Below are 20,047 nucleotides of genomic sequence, written 5' to 3'. Positions count from 1 at the left end.
TGATGCGTATAAACTGGACCGAGCACATCCTGTTCCTCGCAGCTGGAACTCGAAGCCTCAAGGCACTGGCCGAGCAAGGCGGCCCTGGGGTGGGGGCGGCCGGCGGGACTGAGCCCCCAAACTGGCCGGAGCACCCGGGTTTGTGGTGTAGCGACGGACTCGCAGATTTCCTGGCCTCAGCAGCTCAGGCGGGAGTGGCGGTCGCTCAACCCACCCTGCTCGGGGACCGCGGGGCGGCCCAACGCCCGGACCGCCTCCCGCCCGGGGCGGGCGCTGTCCCGCTCACGGAGCAGGCGCACGGCCCGACCCCGCCACCCGCGACCCCTCGGCAAGGAAACATGGCGGCGGCGTGGTGTCTGCGGCGGCGTGGTGTCTGCGGCGGGGCCGCGACCTGCTTCTCTGGCATCAGGCGGGTAAGGCGCTCCCTGCTCCCGTGGGGCCGAGGGCAATCGGCCGGCGCCTCGGGGGCTCTCAGTGAGCTCCTGCCCCGGGGCTGCTCAGGCACTCTTGGCCCCTCAGAGGACACTGTGGACGGTCGCTGCCCGTCGGGATGATGCCGCCCGGGCTGCCTCCCGCAGCCGCGGGGAATGCCGCCTCGCCGTGGCCGAAGCGGTGTCAAGGGGCGGCTCTGGCTTTAGTGGGGTTTGGGAAAAGAGCCAGGACGTGTCTTGAGGGCTGGGGTACCCCAGCACCGGCCCTGTCCGTCCCGGAGCCCTCGCAGAGGTGCGGCCTGTGCTCCCCGGCACCCTCCCGCGCCCAGCGCAGCTGCCGTTCTCTTCCATTTCAGTGCAGGCTGTGAAGGCATCGGCATCGCCCTTTCACCCCAATAGCAAAGCTATTACGTAAGTTTGAATGCTGCCCTCCAAGCAGTGACACGGCTGACTTGTGCAGGTGCTGCTGGAGGCCGTTCCTAGTGAGTTCTGCCCAGGCACAGCACTGCTTACCAGTGACTGCTCGGGTGCTTCAGAGGGCACTCTGCAGTCCTGAGTTGGAAAGGACCCACAAGGATCATCGAGTCCAACTCCTGTCCCTGCATATGACAACCCCACAGTTCACACCATGTGTCTGAGGGCATTGTGCAGTCTCTTCTTGAACACTGTCAGGCTTGGAGCCGTGACACCTCCCTGGGGAGCCTGTTCCAGTGCTCCACCACCCTCTGGGTGAAGAACCTTTTCCTAATGTCCAACCCGAACCTCCCCTGGCACATCTGCCATTCCCTTGGGTTCTGTCATTGATCGCCAAAGAGAAGAGATTGGCACCTGCCTTTCCTCCTTCCCTTGTGAGGAAGCTGTAGCCAAGATGAGGTCTCTCTGAGTTATTTCATGAGTCAGTTGCAGTCCCTGGCTGAGGTGGTTTTTTTGTTTGTTCATGTTCTTGTTTGTTTTGGTTTTGGTTTGTTTTTTAAGCTAGTTCCTAGCTTCTTTTTCTATCTGTTTACACTTGAGGCTTAATTTAAAACCTTGACCTTAAATAGTGGAATGATTAAATTGAGGGGATCCTGTCACAGAAGCCCCTTGTGCAAGCTAGTGATGAGACAATAGCAGTCTCCTGAGAAGACTGCTGAATTACACCAAGTTACTGTCTGCTTGATTTCATGACAGTGCTTTATTAGACTTGGTGTGGTCTTACTGCCAGCCTGTGCTGTGGCCTACTTCCTCATCTTCCTCCCCCAAGCAGGAGGAAGCTGCTTGCATTGTTTCTGTAGTGGTGGGCGAGAGGAGTGGGCTGTGTCAGTCACCAACAGAGTGCCCGATCAGGGAGGGTCAGTGCTGCATAGGGTTTATCTCTAGTTACCTACGTATACTGGAGGAAGAGGAAGTGCAAACGCTCTTTTGATTTGCAGTCTCTGCCATGAGCTAAAAGTTCTACAGAGGGAGCCCTTCTCTCTCCCTGCATACCAGAAGAGAATAGGGGACTGCTAAGACAGACATGAAAAAGAATCTTCAAACTCCCCTTTCCTGACATCTTAATAGTATTCTGGTACTCCATGAAAATATGCAAATTCTGTTTTTGTTGGAAGAGTTAAATAAGTATTTTATAGACGTTTGGTGGCAGATCTGATCTGTAGAATTTTGTTATTTTGGAAAAAATGTTATGACATTCTTTGGATTTTTAAATTTTATCTGCTTGTGTTCCTTAGAACCACCTTTGGTTTGCTTTTTTCTTTGTGAGAAGCTGTTGCACGTAGCTGACAAGTCCAAGTTCCAGAAAGAATCCCTAAAGTACACATCTAATATAAATGTTGCAGGACTTACTTCACTGCTTTGCTTTTGTGATAATTCTAGCTTCCAGCTTTACTTTGTTTTGTTCTACGTAGTGCTCACAACTCTTCTTCACTATTACTCTTTGTTTCGTCTTTTCTTTGGAGCATGAGCTCCATTAAATTGACAGTCTAACTCCATGTTTATTGTCTCTGTTTTGCCCTGTGTTACAAATGCAAATGAATTATCACACAGAAAAATTCACATGCATGCTTTCTTAGGCCAGCTTTAAGCTCTGTGAAATCCCCATACCTGTGCATTGTAGCTGTGGCATGTAGAGAATATTCAGCTGCCACTAAAAATATTGTCTCTTAATTTTGGTGCTGAAAATGTGAGTTAGTAAATAGAACCATAAATTTTAATATTTTTAGTATTTTAAGATAACTTTTCTTCTTTGTGTCAACCTATTGAACAACTGCATGTTTTTATTGACAATACTATGTGAGAGTAATCATTCAGTCTTCTTTCCTGAAATTAAACTAGCATTTTTTGTGTTCAACGAAACACATTATGGCTTAAGTACAAATTAGTATTACAGAAAATAATGCATTCTTCTATTTTTTTCATATAAAAACCAAAAATAATGTAATTTTGTCATACTTAGAAGTGTTTGAATCTTCAGGTTAAGCTAACTACTGTATTCTGAACAAATTGGGAATTTCTGAATTATTACTGTAATGCTGCTGTCACAAAGAATTAATTCAGTATTTAAGTTAGGGCTTGAGCTAGGTTAGTGTTTTAGAATGCTGGAAATATCCTCTTGGTTGTTTTTGCTGAGACTTTCTTAATGACAAATTCCTTATTGCATTAATGGGATGTTTTCTTACTAAAGTGTATCACTTTTGTGATCAGTTAAAAATGCTGAATTTTCTTCTGGTTTCACATGTGTTTTTAAACAACTGTCAACCATGTGTCTTTTTGCTAGGACCAGTTAATCAAGGGCTAATTTGCTGTAAATGGTATTTCTTCTGGGACAGACACAATGCTGGTAACCAAACCTTGCACAGTTTTGTCTGGGAGATGGCACCGGTTTTCTTGGCAGCTCCAGTAAGAATTAGGACAGGTTTCATGGATTCTGCCCCATTCTCCAGTAAATAAGAATGTTTTGTTGACTACGATAGTAAAGAATCAAAGCCTTGAAGCTACTACTGAAGCTTTTGAGTTTGTAAATATATACACATGTGATCTCAAAATCACACGTGTTTGTTAGGTCTGAACTCCTTATGCATGAAGTACAGTCCATACATGAATCTGAAACCCAAATCCTGCTGAGAGTCTGTAATTATTCGATAATGCTGTTCTACACACTTTTACAAAAGTGACAGATATAAGAAAAATTAACTTTAAAAATAACAAAAATCGGTAGTATATTTTTTCAATAGTTCTCTAGTAGAAATGGAATGTCTAAAAATCATTCAGGTGCTTTACTCATATAGTATGAGCATTTATTTGAAGGTCCGTATGTTTTAGTATATTACAAGCTAGTCATTCTTACATGCAGTTTATAATAAGGCAGTTACGGTTGTTACTTCCACTGTCACAAGAAAATCTAGTCTCGCACAACAGTCTTCTCTGTTAACCCCCCACTCTCCCTGCTAAGGAAAGGGAATAGAAGGAAAAGGGAGAGAGACTTACAAGTTGGAAAGTTAAAAATGCTTTACTAATAATACTAAGAGGCTGGTGTCGTGCCAGAGGCTGCAGGGCAGGCACCCAGAAGTCCTGGGCTGGATTCAGCAGTAAACTGGAACAGATTCAGGGATGCAAGGCCTGGAACCAGGCCTAGGATCACAGGTAGAACGAGAAGGGTGCCCTTCAGATGCTGCCCATGGACGAAGAGAGTGAGACCATTGTGATCTCCCAGTTTTATACTGTGTATGACATGAATGGCATGGAATAACTAGTTGGTCAGTTTTGGTCACCTGTTCTGTTTGTTCCTCCCTGCAAGTACACCCCTCTCACTTATCTGACATAAAAAAATTTATCAGTGACCTTGGCTGCCATAGCAATAAGATTGACCTGGGCCTTCTCTATATACCATTCCTACCAGCTCCAGAGCAAACATTGCCTGGAAAGCATGCAGCCAGCTTCAGAAAAATGCAGTTCCTTAGGAGAACTTAGCTGAAAGAAAATTGACTAAAAGAGAATTTGCCTTATTTTAAACAAAACCAGGACAATCCTGTATACAAAACTGAGGAAAATGAACTTTTCTCTCTTTTTCTTTCAGTTTTTCAGCCGTGGCACAAATGTGTTATATGAGGAGAGCAATGCACCACAAGCTGCCTTCTTTGCACCTCTTAAAAAAGTGATGTTGCCGCCAAATACCTTTCAGGGGAAAGTGGCCTTTATAACTGGTGGAGGTACTGGGATTGGCAAAGGGATGACAACAGCTTTGTCCAGTTTAGGTGCCGAGTGTGTTATAGCAAGCCGGTAAATATTAATGAAGACATTTTAGAGCTTTCATTTAGTACTGAATGATGAATTTTCTTCTTCACAATGGATCTTGTTTTCTTCTTTGTAAAATGGATCCATTTATTCTATTTGCTCTATTTCAGTACACTTCTAAATTATAATGTCATATCTAGAAGCTTGCAGATCCATCTGCAAGTATCTAATGGTGTAACCAACATTAGGAAGAAATAAACTAAATTCATTTCCATGAAATGTGGCAGCAAAATAAACAACCTATGATATTTGACATAAATTCAGCTGAAGCCTAAAAGAGAATACAAAATTGAAATGGCCATTCTTGAACATTTTGAATGTGTTATTGCAGGTGTTCTTGATACAGATTTGAGTTGCAGTAAAGAATTTAATCCTTTCCTCTTAATTCTTGTGACTTTAAAACTAGCCCTGTTTTTCCCTTAATGAAGATGATCTTTATACAGTTCTTTTAAGTAACACTACAGTAAAGACTAGAAAAAAAATCTCATTTTTAATAAAAAGAAATATTGTGACATTTATCCAAATAGTGGTTTAGGTATTTGGTTTTAAATGTGAATATGCATGTGCTTTGTAAAATACTAGTAGAGTAGTAGCTGAAACTAAGTTTGATATGATTATGTACTCGGAATAAAAATATGTTTAATAGCTTACCATATTTGATTAGCTTAAGAGAGTCTCTTACTGTGGTCACTTCTGAGTTGCTTTGAAGTAGCACTAACCAGAAATTATTTAAAGCTTTCTTTCAGAAACTTAGTGGCTAAATACAGTTTTTATCTGAAAGCTTACCAAAATCAGCAACAGACGTGCATGCACACGCATATTAAATGATACTTTAATATTTAGCTTATATGCTCAGAAAAATGCATCGGATTTTCTTAATCTGAGTTGTAATTGCGTTTAATGGAAATTTAGTGACATTGTCTACTTACTTGTAGGAAGCTCGATGTTTTGAAAGGAACAGCAGAAGAAATCTCTTCTAAAACAGGGAATAAGGTAAATTTTTACAGAATTGTGAATGTGTTAGTTATTATACTTTAAATGGTTATAGGATTTTTATGCATTTATGTGCTTCTGTGGGCTTGTTTAATTTATGAATGACATGGTTTTGAAGTCTCACAGCTGCCTTTCCATTATTACATAGGTTCATGCCATCCAGTGTGATGTGAGAGATCCAGTTGCAGTTAAGAATGCTGTTGCTGAAGTAATCCAAGTGGCAGGACATCCTGATGTAAGTGTTCTGGTGGAAGGAAAGAACTTCAGTTGTCATTACTGAAAATACTCTGCATAGTATGTATGAAGAAAATGTAGAAAGTTAATGGAATCTAAAGAGACACTAGACAAAAAGTGGTAGTACTTCAAGGTAAAGCCAACATTCACAGTTAGACTGGTTACTCTGTTCCTGTGTTTCTTAAAATACAGCCAAATAGACGAAACAAATACAGCAGCCAAGTAGACAAAACATTGTTGTCCTTACTCTAAGGATTAACAGTTTATTTGTAAATATTTGGACAATTACGATGGGATTCTTTCAGTTAATTAAGTGAATGGAATATTGCCCTTAAATCCTCCTGGAAAGGTGACTTACCTTGTTGGTACTGAATTAAACCTGTTGCTTATCAACATGTCTCACAAATTAGAATTCTAAGTAATCATAAACATAATCTTTGATCCTTGCATACCTTATTATAGAGTAAATTGAATATTCAGTTCTTCTTGCCTAGTTTTTCTCTTAGTGACAGACATGACACATATCGTTATGACTACTGCAAGCCTAAGTGTTGCTGCCACTGCGCAAGTGAGATCTCAGAGACAGAAGTTAGTGGCAGTATCATATTTCTTCTGGCTTTGTTTTGTTTATTCCATACTCAGGACCGTTGCTGCCAATCATTCTTTTGTCATATGGATTGTTTTGGCAGGCATATATATCTACATACCTCAAAGATCATATCATGCAGTCCTTGGTTCATTAGTTTTATTGTTGTGTCTTCACAGTATTTATGCAGTGATTCAAGTAACCTCCTCAGTATCTTGAGATGTTTGTATTTTGTTATTGCTTTTTCTTCAAACTGTAGGGAGACCTTTAAATTATATTTACCATAATTTATGGCTGCTATATTTTATTGGTTTTATATTAATGCAATATATGCTGTCTTCTGTTACTGAAAATTCCAATGTCTTAATTTAGCCTAGAAGTTCTTCAGTACAGACTTTGTTTTATGTGCAAACCTACATAAATCAAAGTGCCATTCCATAAGTAATGCATCGTTTTATTGTTTCAGCACAATGCTTTATTATTAAATATACAAGATAAATTTTGGTTTAAAAACTGCTTATGTGATGCTTAGCCCCCTTGAAATATATCTAACTGCTTGAAGGTCTAAGCAGATGATATGTTGAAAGTATCCTCTGCCTAACTATTGTTTGCAGAAAGACAACAAGTGACGGCTGACAGATGTATGTATGTCCATTCCTAAAAAGTTCATTGCAGTTCATGAAATCGTAATACTCTTCTTGTCATGACTGATGAGACTTGCTGTTGTGCAACAGTCAGTTAATGCAGACTTCAATCATCAGGTTGCCTGAACTTCTTTTGCTTTTATTCCTGTGCAACCACTACGTTAAATATCGTATGTGACCTTGGAACTTGGTAGAGACAAACTCTTCTGTTAGGATGCACTTGATACACTATGGAAAACAGTAACTTGAGGTGCCCTCTATGTTTACAGTTCCCCAGGAGCAGACTAGTAACTTACAGGCATGTGGAAATACAACTTATTTGCTGTTATTGATACATTTCTGTACTGCAGATGTTAAAATTTCTCATGGGTTATTTTATCTTACTGAACCTCATTTGACAAGCATGTTTTTACTTTTTTACCTGGAAACTGTCAGAAGTTCCTTGTAAATTCTTTGCTTTTCTCTCAGGAAGAGTTGTTTTTAGTTAACTTAGGTTTTTCTTCATGTGTTTCAGGTTGTGATAAACAATGCAGCTGGAAACTTTATTTCCCCTTCTGAGCGACTTTCTGCTAATGCATGGAAAACAATAACTGATATTGTACTTAATGGTACTGCTTTTGTAACTTTGGAAATCGGAAAAGAGCTCATTAAAGCACGAAAAGGTATCTTAAATTTAAGATAAAGGGTAACTAAGCATTTTGACATAACAGTATTACTTGTTTTCCTTGCCTTACTACTGTAGCCAGTTTTGAGAGTTTGAGAAGAATAACAGTTTTTAACACTTTACATATTTTCTAGAAACTTTGAGTAAAGCTGTACTTAAATATCACAACAGTAGAACTGGCTAGCAATTACTTCATTATAGAATCTACCCAGAGTTTGTACTAGTTGTAAAACATTTCTAAAATTTGAAAAATAAGGCTTGAAAACATATGTTGTTATTTCTTTTGAGTCTTATATATCTGTGTTGGCTTAATTAAGCATTTTTTTAAATGAATAGCAAGTCAGGATGTCACTTTGAATTTTCCTCCTACAGTTAAATAAATAAAATTCACCGTTGTGTTATTTGACTTGTAAAACTAGAGAATATTACCTGTCAGATAATTTGAAAAATAAACTAAAAATTGAAGTCAGTATTAGGTTTTATTTTCCCATTGACAATTTTTATTTATAGATTACCTAGTAGTGTAATGCAATATTTTGGCTTTACCTTTAAAAAATTACAGTTTTTTGATATACTATTTAGCCAAAGATTTACTTAGCCAGATTATTGTCTTTAAAGGAAAGACAATGTATTCTCTTTTATGTTATACTGTAGATTCCATACAAAGAACCGCTTTCATTTTATGTTATCTTCTAGTTATAAATCGAAAATATTTAGCTTATTTTTTGTTCAGAATGATACTGTCGCAAGTAGCATTTAAAAGCAGTGAGGTATGTTATGGTTTTCCACGTGCCTGAACCTCTGCATCTTTTCGAGCTACAGTCACTGTGTTGAAATAATCCTTTTGTATTTGCATTGTATTTCTCTAACTCCCAAATTACTTGCATTTCTTCAAAACTCCTCTACAAAAAGTACTCAGTGAGTTTATACTATTTAATAACAGATAATGTTGTTTTGGTAAGTCTATGACAGTTTTGGTTAGTTGTATTTCCCACATACATTTTAGCAGCACATGAAAAAATAATTTCCACAATTCTCTTGATAATACTCTCATGTTAAAAATCCATCCCCAACTCTGACTTACAATATCATTGTAGCAAACTGTTGTAACAGTTTGCTTTGTGGCCGTCCAGATGCATGCAGTGTCTCCCTATAGTAATATGAAATACGGCTTTAAAAATGTCTGCTGCGGTTGAATGAAAAACTACTTTCCTTGCTTCCACCTTCAGATTCATCAAAATCCAGAAGCCGTTTACCTTTGTATTATCTCTCTTTCTTTACTTCTAAGCTTCCAAAATATGTGAATCTTCTTTGCTATTACTTGCATGCCACCTTTCGAGGGGATTCTGTCTATATGTAAGGCTTTGTATTTAAGGCTTCCTTTAAGATATGGTTTTGCAAGTTAATTAAGTGTACCTGTTTGTTGTTTCATTCTCCACCTTCATTTTATTTTTGCATGCTTGTTTTTTTAAGTTTAGGCAGAGACTGTAGTTTCTGAAGTGATGGAGATGCAAATATTGTTGGACAGTCTGTGAGGATGCTATACATCTACCAGTTGCTAGAACACTCGCACATCCTTTAGGTCTGCAGCATGACTTACATTAAACCTAATTTAGGAAATAATAAAAGTGCTCTGCTTTTAAGTTTGTACTGGTGTTTAAAAAGAACTTGTAATCTGCTGGTGCATTACTTACTTATGCACTGAAGTCTTACAAAGTTTTACAAAGTGAGAGTAATATATCTCTTTACAAGGTGATATATTTCATTGTATGAATATGGGCGTTAGAAATAAAAATTCTGTATAAACTAAGGTGCACCTTAAACTTCAGAGCTGTAAGTGTATCAGTCATATTTGTTTCTGTAGTAGGTTTACCCAACTTACCTCTATTTAACCTGTATTTTAAAAAATTTACAGTTTAGTTCTGCAAAATTAACAATGTATTGTTAATTAACAACGAACTCTAGATAACTTCCGAGTTGTTCAGTGGTATTTGTCTATGTTGATTTTTCGTTTTAGTCTCTAGCTGCAGACTACTTCTTTATAAGTGGGGTCCATGGTTTCTGGATGTCTGTGAGCATTTCTGTCAGTCCTTGTTTATGGTTCTCTTTGTGTAACATTACTGTAATTTTTTAACTGAGTCTCTTTATTGTCACATATGTTCTCTCAGTAATGTGTATGGTTTTAGAGATATCCCTTGGGTAGCTATTCTAATTAAATTATTTTTAAAATACAGTAAGTAGAGCAGTTATTTTAGTTACTATGGCGTAAGCAGTGAACTGTTGTCCCTTCTCCTCCATTTCCAAGTTACAGTAAGTTCATGCTAGTCATTGATTAGACACTTAGAATTTGCAGACTACTATAAAAGAAAGATTAAATAAACAGCTGTGGTTTCCATTCTTTTCCATAATGTTTTTTGTAAATCTGTTATATAACTTACGAAAGAAAGTGTTCTTTTTATAATGCAGTTTGTTACGATAATAACGGGACAAAGTCATGCAGGTTAACTTTGTCATAAGCTCTACTGCAGAAAAAGCTTCTGAAAATATCTAAAAAACCCGCATAGATTTGATGAAATTAAGACAAATTACGTTACCTAGTTAGTGATTGCTAGGCTAGAGCAGCTTCTACAAAGAAAGTGCAAGATCTTAGGCTTTCCCTCCAGTTAGACTGATTTGCACACCTAAATTCATTTTCAGTAGAAGGCTGAGGGTTCAGACCTTTGCAGCCTAATCAAACGCCTATTTACACTTACGTAGAACAACTTCTAACATTCATGGAAAAGGAGGAACTGAAATAAAAAGGCTTGAAAGCAAAGCTTCGAAGGCTACATTTTTAAAACATCTTTTTTATGACCCAGAGTGAAATGGCATCTCTAACTCCTGAGCTGCAAACTTCTGCACCACTAAGGTTGTTTTTACCCTAAGTTCCGAGTTTGATCCTCATGGTATTTTTCTGCTTGTTTGGGGTTTTTTGACTGTTTTGTTTTTAATGTTTTTGCAACTTCCAGGAGCAGCATTCTTGGCTATTACAACAATTTATGCAGAGACTGGTTCAGGATTTGTCATGCCTAGTGCCGCTGCCAAAGCTGGTGTAGAAGCAATGAGCAAGTGAGTAATATAGTGAAATGTGTGTTTTGCTTTTCACATCTTTGAAATAGGGTAATTGGTCTATGAAAATTGAGCTAGTTGATATAGTCCTCCTATTCCATTGTATCATAAGGGAACCTTCCAGCCTCTGGTATTCCAGCAAAGAAAATAGTCTGCTGACAACTTCTTGCAGAAGGATGTATTATTAATAACTGCTGTTATTGTGATGTTTTTTTTCACAAGGACAAGTGGATGATTTTTATGATAAGGACAAGATGGAACTACTTCTTTTGGCAGCAGCAAGTTTTAAAGTTTCAATTACAGAGTTTAGATAATCAGATTCTTTTGCATTCTCATAGGCAAACCAGCACTTCAGACAGTTATTAGTGAAACTGTTCTAGTTTCTTTTGTGTCAGGAAAAGACATGCTTGTATTTGGATAGAGTATACTGCTTCACCTGTCTAGTGTCATAAATGTGTTTCCTATCTGTATTTCAGATTAAGGTGTGCGCCTGTACTCAGTTCAGAACAATAACGTCATGTATCTGTCCATGCTGCTCAGCAAACAGAAGGACTTCTATCATTACTGACTGTAGGACAGTCCTTCATAGCAAACAGATCCTCCTCTGCACTTCAGCAGATGGAATTGAATCGTTTGGCAGCCTTTTAGTGACTAGAATTCTTTATCCAGGAAAAAATGAAGGGATGAGTGATGGTCTTGATTTCTGCTGCACAGAGCTGTAACTGAAGTGTGTGCTTTTCAGAGACTTTATGACCCAGCTGATTCATTCATCGTATTAAATGTACTGAAATACTGCTTATGCAGAAAAAATGTTTCCACAGAGCAAAATTATCCTGCTGGTCCCATTTTAGAATGTAATCTCTGTTTTGTGTTACTTCAAAATATCTAATGGGAGAGCTATGTTGAAAATGTTAGAAATGTATACTTGTGGCATAGTCTAAATTACGAGGGAAAGATGATGGCCTAACAGTTGTTTGTCAGGGAGTTTAGGTGCCAGAATTGTCTGGATGATTTGTGAGGGAGAAAGATTTGCTCCTTAATGTTGCTTTTTCTATGATGCATCCATTAAGTCAATACTGCTCTGTTTGCGAATGTGACTTTTTTTTTTCCCCTTTTTCCTTTTCTGAAATGTTTTAAAGAACAACAGCAACAAAAAACCTTAAGGAAAAATGCATGTTTCAGGAAAATTCTAGTATTTACACATTTGATTCAATTGTAAATATTTTTTTTTCTCAATAGCAGTATTAAAATATTGATGCATTCTGTTAATGAATTTTTAGGTCTCTCGCAGCTGAATGGGGTAAATATGGCATGCGATTCAATGTGATTCAACCAGGTCCAATAAAAACAAAGGTACATAGCATGAAGTGAAACACGTCCTTGAATATGATTTGTAGTACACACTTAACTTTAAGATAGTCTAACCTTTTCTGTAACTGTTAAATTCAAGTGTGGTTTCCTTGGACTGTGCTGGAATATTAAACATACCACATTTCAATAATTCTTTTGTAAAATATAATTTATTGAACTTCTGAAACCTGTCACTGCCTCTCCTGCTTCGCTAAGATAAATGAAACTTTTTTTTAGTATTTCACAGAAATGATATATCAAAATATTTAATGATGATTCTTATCAACTGTATGTACTTAATTTGTCTAGTGAATTGAATTCTTACACTTGGTTGAGTAAAAGTGCCTATTTCTCCCTGAACTCCTAATTTTTATACAAAACATCTTACCAGTTCCAAAATTTCAGAATCTCTTTTAGGTATATGAGAACAGAATCTCACTAGTTTTGTTGAAAATCACAAAACTAGAAAGAGGAAAACTAAGTCAGCAAGGAAGTGTGAAGCTTTGATATGAGTGAAAAAGAGGACTGGAGGGTTTGGAGGAAGTAATCCAGACCAGCTGAAACAGGAAGAAAAAAGAAATCAGTCCTGCAAGAGGAGAGAGGAGGAGGATCCATTTCACATTGAATCAAAATATTGCAATTATGAGCAGTAACAGCTAATCATGGTATTGCTACTACCTGTAAAATGTTTCACAGTTAGTTTTGCTGTTGTTTTGGGGGTATGGGCGCAAGGGTTGCCTTTTATTTTTTTTCCTCCTTTTTTCCTCTTGTCAGCATTAGATGCTACACTGGACAACTCAGGTTTACCTTTTTTGATTCTAGAGAAAGATAAGTGGCAGTATCAGAAGGGTCATAAGAATGTTGAAACAATATTACAGGATTAGACCAAAACTCCACCAGGCCTTGTATATGGTGAATTTTGGGGCAAGAGTAGAAGAAAAACATTTAATGACATTTCTTCTTTATGTCTCCAGCCTCTGGCAGTCTATGGCCCAGGGAGTTTGATACAGTTGGTATCTCTTCATATGTAATTATCGTGATGGATTTTTTTTCCCATTAGTTTGTCTTGTTCCTTTTTGAATCCCTGTAAACTTTTGGCATCCCTGTATCATGTGGCCAGATCACTTTGATGTGTAGATTTGCATAATTTTTGGCAACTGCTTTAAATGTCAATATTGCTACCTGCCATAAATGTTTCTGATTTAAACTAATAGCATATATCCCACTTGAGATACTATGTGTCCTTATTAAAGCACAACATTTGTCATACTGGTTCCAAGTTAAAATTTCCCTGAAAGCGTAAGAAGACAGACTGGCTTTACTGAAAACAGTGTATTGCAAAGTCGTGTCTTTCTGCCTTAGAGTCTACATCCATGTATTTGATAAAACACTGTTGTAAGTCAACATAGGAAAATGAAAAAGCATACAAGTGCAAAACTGCTAAACTTACTATTTCAAATGGCATTTAAAAACATGGCAATAGAAGACTTAAATGGCATGAATACAGCCATGAAATTACAGTGTGCATTAACTCTCATAGCTTCAGTAACTTAAAATAAATTATACATTGCGGATTTTGCCTGAGGAGGTTATTTCTTTGTGGAGGAACCAGGAAGGACACAAACCTCATCTGTTTCCCATGCTGTTCTAAGCTATTCAAATACTAGAATTTTCAGTGACCTAGTTGAGTTCTAGCCATTGGTGCAGTTTGATCTAACTTGAATTTTTTCTTCTCCTATGCATAGTTTTTCTGTCCCTGCCCTACTCCTCCTCTGTACTTGTTCCTCTCCATGCACCAATGTTGAGGGTTGTATATTACCTCAAATGTTTATCAAGGATGTTTGGGAAACAAAGATTATTAACCCCTTTCGTTTTTCATAGATAGACAGTGGGTGACTGTCCCAAACATGTTAAATTCCAGCTTAACACCCTCAGTAGATGGATATCGGTATAACAGGGATAAATTCTGGATTTGTGCCCTACTTTTTCATCCTGCTGACAAAGATGATGTAGAGAGTTTACTCAAAAACGTTAACTTCCATATTGTTTATGTGGAGTCAAATCTCTATTGGATTTTAATTTCTGACAGAGTTATAACTCTTAACTTTCAGGGTGCTTTTAGCCGCTTGGACCCAACAGGTGCATTTGAGAAGATGTATATTGAGAGGATTCCCTGTGGCCGCCTGGGAACTATAGAAGAAATTGCAAATCTTGCTGTGTATTTCTGCAGTGACTATGCAAGTTGGGTTAATGGAGCAGTAAGTTTTAGTTGTCCTTGTCTGTACAATTAACTTGGTGATGGCCGGAGTTTAGCTGGTATTTTTTAAAGCCCTACTTTCAGAAATGAAACAAAAACTCTTACTTCGAATTTTTTTACAAGCATTATTACCCTTTTAATTGTAATGCAGTTCTTTAAAAAGAGCTTTTAAACATTTTTAAATTGCATTATTTTGAACATGGGTTTCTCTGATCCAAATCAATAAAAATTAGTTTCACAATTCATAACAAGGGAATGCTACAGAAAACTCACTGTTATTAAATACCATACTTATGCTTTTTCTAGGTTATTAGAATGGATGGTGGAGAATACGTTTCTATGGCAGGAGAATTCAATGAGTTGAAGAAGGTATTGAATTCCTTGCTTGCTATTTTACGTTCAGAGAAATACTTAGATGTGAAATTATTATACGCAATTCCAATAAAACGCTCTTTTCTTTTATTAGGTTACCAAAGAGCAGTGGGATGTAATGGAAGCAATGATTAGAAAAACAAAAGGCTCCTGAAGGATGAAACTATACGGTAGAGATTTTTTTAAAAGAACTACTACTTTTTAATGAATATTTAGAAATAACCAGTTGAGAAATAGCCTTCTAAATCTTTTGTATGCTGATTTCAATAAAATTCTTTGAAATTGTAATATCTTGAATGTATATTTTTCCTATCTACAATCGAATCTGTTGCCAACAGCAGACAGCAGTTGTTCACTGAAATTTAGGTTGTCTTATATAGCCATGCTGTGGTCTACAATTAGCTTTTTTCAATATTTCAGAGGATTTTTTTTTGTTTCTCAGAAATATGTCTCTCAATATTGTAATTCCAATAGCATTTCAGGAATCTCATAACTGAATATAATCAACAATCTGAGGAAAAACTAAGAAATTAAGTCCTAATCTTCACACTTCAATAATAAGTCCTAAACTTGCAAAAAACAAAGTTTCAGGTTATCAGCAGGACAACGGAGACTGAGACAGGATGTAACTCCTGTGGTTACTTACAAAATCTTGAAATACATAACCATCTTGGTCTCATCTTTTGCTGACATTTTCAGTCTGTTAATTATCTTACACTGAACTTTAAAAGTGGCATTTAAGGACTAGCAGTGCCTTTCTAAGGAGCTTGCTCTTTGTCATGATTAAGTTAGTGTTCTTGAAAATGAGAAGCTAAAGTCATTTGCTATTAATGTGTGTGTGACTAAGAGAGTCTCTCCATAAAAAATGGTTTACTTAAGACTAGTAAAGGACATCAGTAAATCAGGACTGAAAGCGTTGAAACCTCATTGGTTGAGATTTACAGAAATCCCTAGCTTTCATGTGCATTCACAGACTGCTACTAAAGAACCTTCAACATGGCATTACCTCTGAATCTAGACAGTTTATCCATCCCAAATAAGCAGGTGATTTTAAAAAAACCCACAAAAACAACACCTCAAACAAACAATGTTTGTTGGTGTCCTTCTTTCAGTATTATTACATTTTCCAGATGAGGAAGTTGCCGGTTTGTCCTCCCTGCTTCAAGCAATGAATGAAATGCTTCAAAGAAGTTACCAGGCTCTGAGCTTTACAGCCTGAAATCCATGCTGTTTTTATTTAATTGGTTAAGCTGAGTTCAGGCGTGGACATAGCTGTATGTGCTTTGAAATCTAAGTGATTTAAGAAATATGGAAATATACAGAAATACAAAAGCAATTTGAAAATGCCATCTTTCACGTGCTGACAGCGATCTTGTCACTTTACCCTCACTCCAGGCCATGGTTACATATGCCAGCATCTGACTTTGAAATAATTTGATTGCCTTAATACAAAGCTGAAACAAGCTAATCTATGTTGTGCTGGAAGGGTGGACTATGTTAGTGCACCTTCCACGTGCCAGCTTTCTCCTGAGGGTGATGGTCCTATGGGGGACTGAACAGCATTTGTGCCACTGATAATAAAGCAAATGTGTTCATCAGAACAGCCTTCCAGCTGCCTCTTGAATGTAATGTAAAAAGTTTTATAGCATCTTGTGTTTTGGTAGGTCCACTGTCAAGATCGAATTCTGACACGTTATCTCTGTCTTTTCCCCAGAAAGTTATTTAATTGAGAAATTAGGCCCATATATACTGTTCTTTGCTCACTGTCCTTTGCGTGTGATTACATTTTCTCTTAATATTGGACACAGTTGTATATATGGCTTTGACACTTGAAAAAAGATGTTTTTAAAAATAAATTCAAAGGTATCCTTGTGAGCTGTGGTATGATCAAATATTTCTCTGCGGTAGGGTATCCTCTGGAGACGGGCTATCAACAAAAACAAGTTCCCACTGGTTTCTTGCACCCACAGGTGTGAACGACGTTTACAATTGGAAAGTTTGTCATGTGGTTCAAGTACTGGACTGAGATTGAAGATAACCATGGCCGGTCTCCAGTGTTTTTACTGACTTTGTGCAGCCTTAAGTTATTTTATTTGTGTTGCATCTGAGCAGCAGGGCAGGTACGCTTTGCAGCATTCACTCAGGAACTGCTCATCTGAAGGAGGGAGACCGGCACAAACCATTTTCCTCACAAAACGTAGGTTCTGGGTGGGGCACAGGTGGAAAAGATCAAGAAAAGAGGCATGTTCTCAGTCTCCCTGTTAAGATAGGATCAAGTCAATACTTGCCTTTGGGGGCTAGGAAGCACTGCTGGCTGCCACATATTCTTAATCCATCTCTCTTCCCTGCATATAAAATTATAATAACAATACTTTTAAAAAATTCTTGCAGACTTTTTTTTTAATAATACTATGTACTGTATAATGTATTTTTTAGATATTGGAAGCAGAGGCATATTTTTGGTGGTGGTAGAGTGAGATGGAAAAAAAATGGGTAGAGGAGAAAAGGAACATAAGCCTACCTCTGCTACGATTGTTTTTTCCAAATATTTCAACAACAGGTAACAGTGCTTAGATGTAATACCTACTGATATAGTCAATGCCAGAAATACATTATGTGGCTTTAAGGACACAGACCCACTATCCTTTGGCTCAACCACCACTAGAATATTGCTTTGCCTGTGTATGTCTTTTGTTTAGAAAGTAAACTTGTTAGAGCTCAGTTCAGAAATGTTTCTCTTCCACGGCAAAAGGCAGTGGATTCCTTTGTAAAAGTACTTTAAGAATTTCAAGTGCTTTTTCAGTTTAAAATGAAAAGTGTTTCTTGACCCAAAATTAAAAAATTAAAAGATCATTGTCTTTCATTGCTTTACTCATCAGAGATTTGGGTCAACTTTGCATCTAGGAGAAACTCACTTTAACTCATATTAAACCTTTCAGAAACTGAAAGAACATTTATCACTTGCAGAAACAGATATTGGTTCTGAAGTATCTTCAACCTGTTTACTGTTCATAGCTAAATGAATTATTAATTGTAAGGTGACAACAAAACATTTTTAAAGCATATGTTATTCAGTGATAGAACCAGAAGCACATTTTAAATTTTAATAAGCATCTATAATAAGGAGTCTATTTTTTCTTACCTCTACCAATGACATCCATTTCAAATTATGCAAGTTAGTTGCTTTTAGATTCTGAACATTCTGTCTTGAGAAATATGCAATATATTGATACAGATTTTAGAAATGACAGATAATGTTTTAAAGGGTTATATGTTACTGGATAGTTTATAAAATATTTTCTAATATATAGGCTTAGTTAAGTGAAGAAAACTTAGTCCGATGTAGCCATCCACCTCTGCAGGAAAGTGGAGTAGCCTGGCTTGGATCCATTTCCTTCATTAAAAGTGGTGTTAGACATTTTCGGGACAGGAGAGAGACATTACTATGAAAGAATGAATCTTGAACATGTCAAGTTTATGTTTTACCTAAATACACTTTGTTTCTTACTAACATAGCAACACATGACATCTGAACTCAGGAAACACAAGAGAAAATAGCTTTGTAGGGACTACCTTACCCAGGCAGAGTCTGGCTTGGTTTGGAAATTCCAAAAGAGCCTGTTCCTAAGTGCCCACAAGGATGAGGCCGTCCTGAAAGAGTCTTAAAATACCCCTAAATCCCAGAGGTGCACAATCCATAAGCGTGCTGTGCAGCTGTATATTGCACACACTTATCACAGACTGACATAAAGTGTAGCCATCACAGCTACTCTATTCCAAACATAGCAAAAATGGTAGAAGATAGTATCCACAAGAAGCACGCTGTCTTCTGGACATATTTGCCCTGAGATTGTTCTGTTCCTGACCCTGCCTCAGTTTGCCAGTGAGCCACAAGGTAGAGGGGAGTTTGAAAATTTCTTTGTGGCATAATAATTTTATGGAAATAGAGTTGGAGGGACAAGAAAGTGGAGGAATGAGTTGGAAAAGGTGATGGTGTAAATTTGAGATTGTGGAAGAGGTCAGTAGGGTTGCAGAGGGACTTCAAATTTCATTTTGAAATTACCCTTTTTATCTCAGTTGATGATTTACTGTCTTCAAATCTGTCTGTTACAATTTCTTAGATTAATTCTGTGCTGTAAAAGTGGTGTTATAGTAGAGGCTTATAAACAAGTTATAAAAAACATTTGAAGTTGCAAATGAAAGAGATCAGTTGTACTGCTTCGTCACTGTGATGCCAGAACTGCTGTCAGTCTTTGGTTCTCCTGTTTCTAGGAATTACCTCTTCTTGAATATTTCAGCTAGTGTTGAGAATATTGCTATTATTTACCAATTTGAGAATCTGCTTTACAAGCATTGTGGGAACTATGAGTTCCTGTCTGTCCATGCTGCCTTCCAAGTTCATTGGCATGTGAACTGCTCATTTATCTTTTTATTTTCACATACTGATAACATCTAAGTAAAGACAATGAATTGCAAGGAAATTTGTACCTTTAACTCAATGGAACATCTTGTGTTGTAGCTGATAAACCTGTAACTCCACTTTAACCAAGCTAAAACCCCCAGTGTAACAGTTTAATATGCAGTAAAATGAAATGATCTTTGGGATTTTGGTGCATTGGCCTGCTTTTAATTTGTGCAGAACAACACCAGTTGATTTCAGAGGGATTTGGAGGTGCTCAGCACTTCAAGAAATCAGGCCACATACATTTGGGGATTTTGAGCCTCCTCGTAGACACAGCAAGTTGGCGTGGATTTCAGGTTGCCTCCACAACCAGTGATTATATCCATGGTTATGATGAGGGCTTAGTATAAACGCACAAGATGCCAAATGGAAATTAGTAAAAAAAACCCCTAATGTCTAATGAAAGACAGACTTAATCATATAGTTTCAGTGAAGTTTAGCAGCAGTGTGTGTGTATTTTTTGAAACAAAGTTGATTTTACGTAAAAGCGCTGCTGGCTGCCAGCATTCTGATATGTATTTGACATTTGCACATGGAATATGCTGTTTAGGGTTTTTGTAAGCTTGTGTGGGTAATCTTTGCAAAGGAGCATAACTAGGTTGTTAATGGGGGGGGATTAGACAGGTGCTGCAACACCTTGCAGGAGATGTTGAGGATAGAACAGTGCAGCAGTG

At 37.7% G+C, this 20,047-nt stretch overlaps 1 protein-coding gene across 1 annotated transcript; it reads left to right on the top strand.

The window, feature by feature from the left end:
* Positions 1 to 260: 260 nt before the first annotated feature.
* On the top strand, positions 261 to 15,199 carry DECR1 (2,4-dienoyl-CoA reductase 1). Its single transcript, XM_082045442.1, has 10 exons — positions 261 to 413; positions 4,486 to 4,688; positions 5,639 to 5,696; positions 5,845 to 5,931; positions 7,675 to 7,822; positions 10,833 to 10,932; positions 12,213 to 12,285; positions 14,394 to 14,540; positions 14,846 to 14,908; positions 15,006 to 15,199. The coding sequence occupies exons 1-10, from the start codon at positions 339 to 341 to the stop codon at positions 15,063 to 15,065; spliced, it is 1,014 nt and encodes a 337-aa protein (XP_081901568.1). The 5' UTR covers positions 261 to 338; the 3' UTR covers positions 15,066 to 15,199.
* Positions 15,200 to 20,047: the final 4,848 nt, after the last annotated feature.

The sequence above is a fragment of the Streptopelia decaocto genome (assembly GCF_964273445.1).
Source record: "Streptopelia decaocto genome assembly, chromosome: 2".
Lineage (NCBI taxonomy): Eukaryota > Metazoa > Chordata > Aves > Columbiformes > Columbidae > Streptopelia > Streptopelia decaocto.
This window is presented reverse-complemented; position numbering and strand designations above follow the sequence as displayed.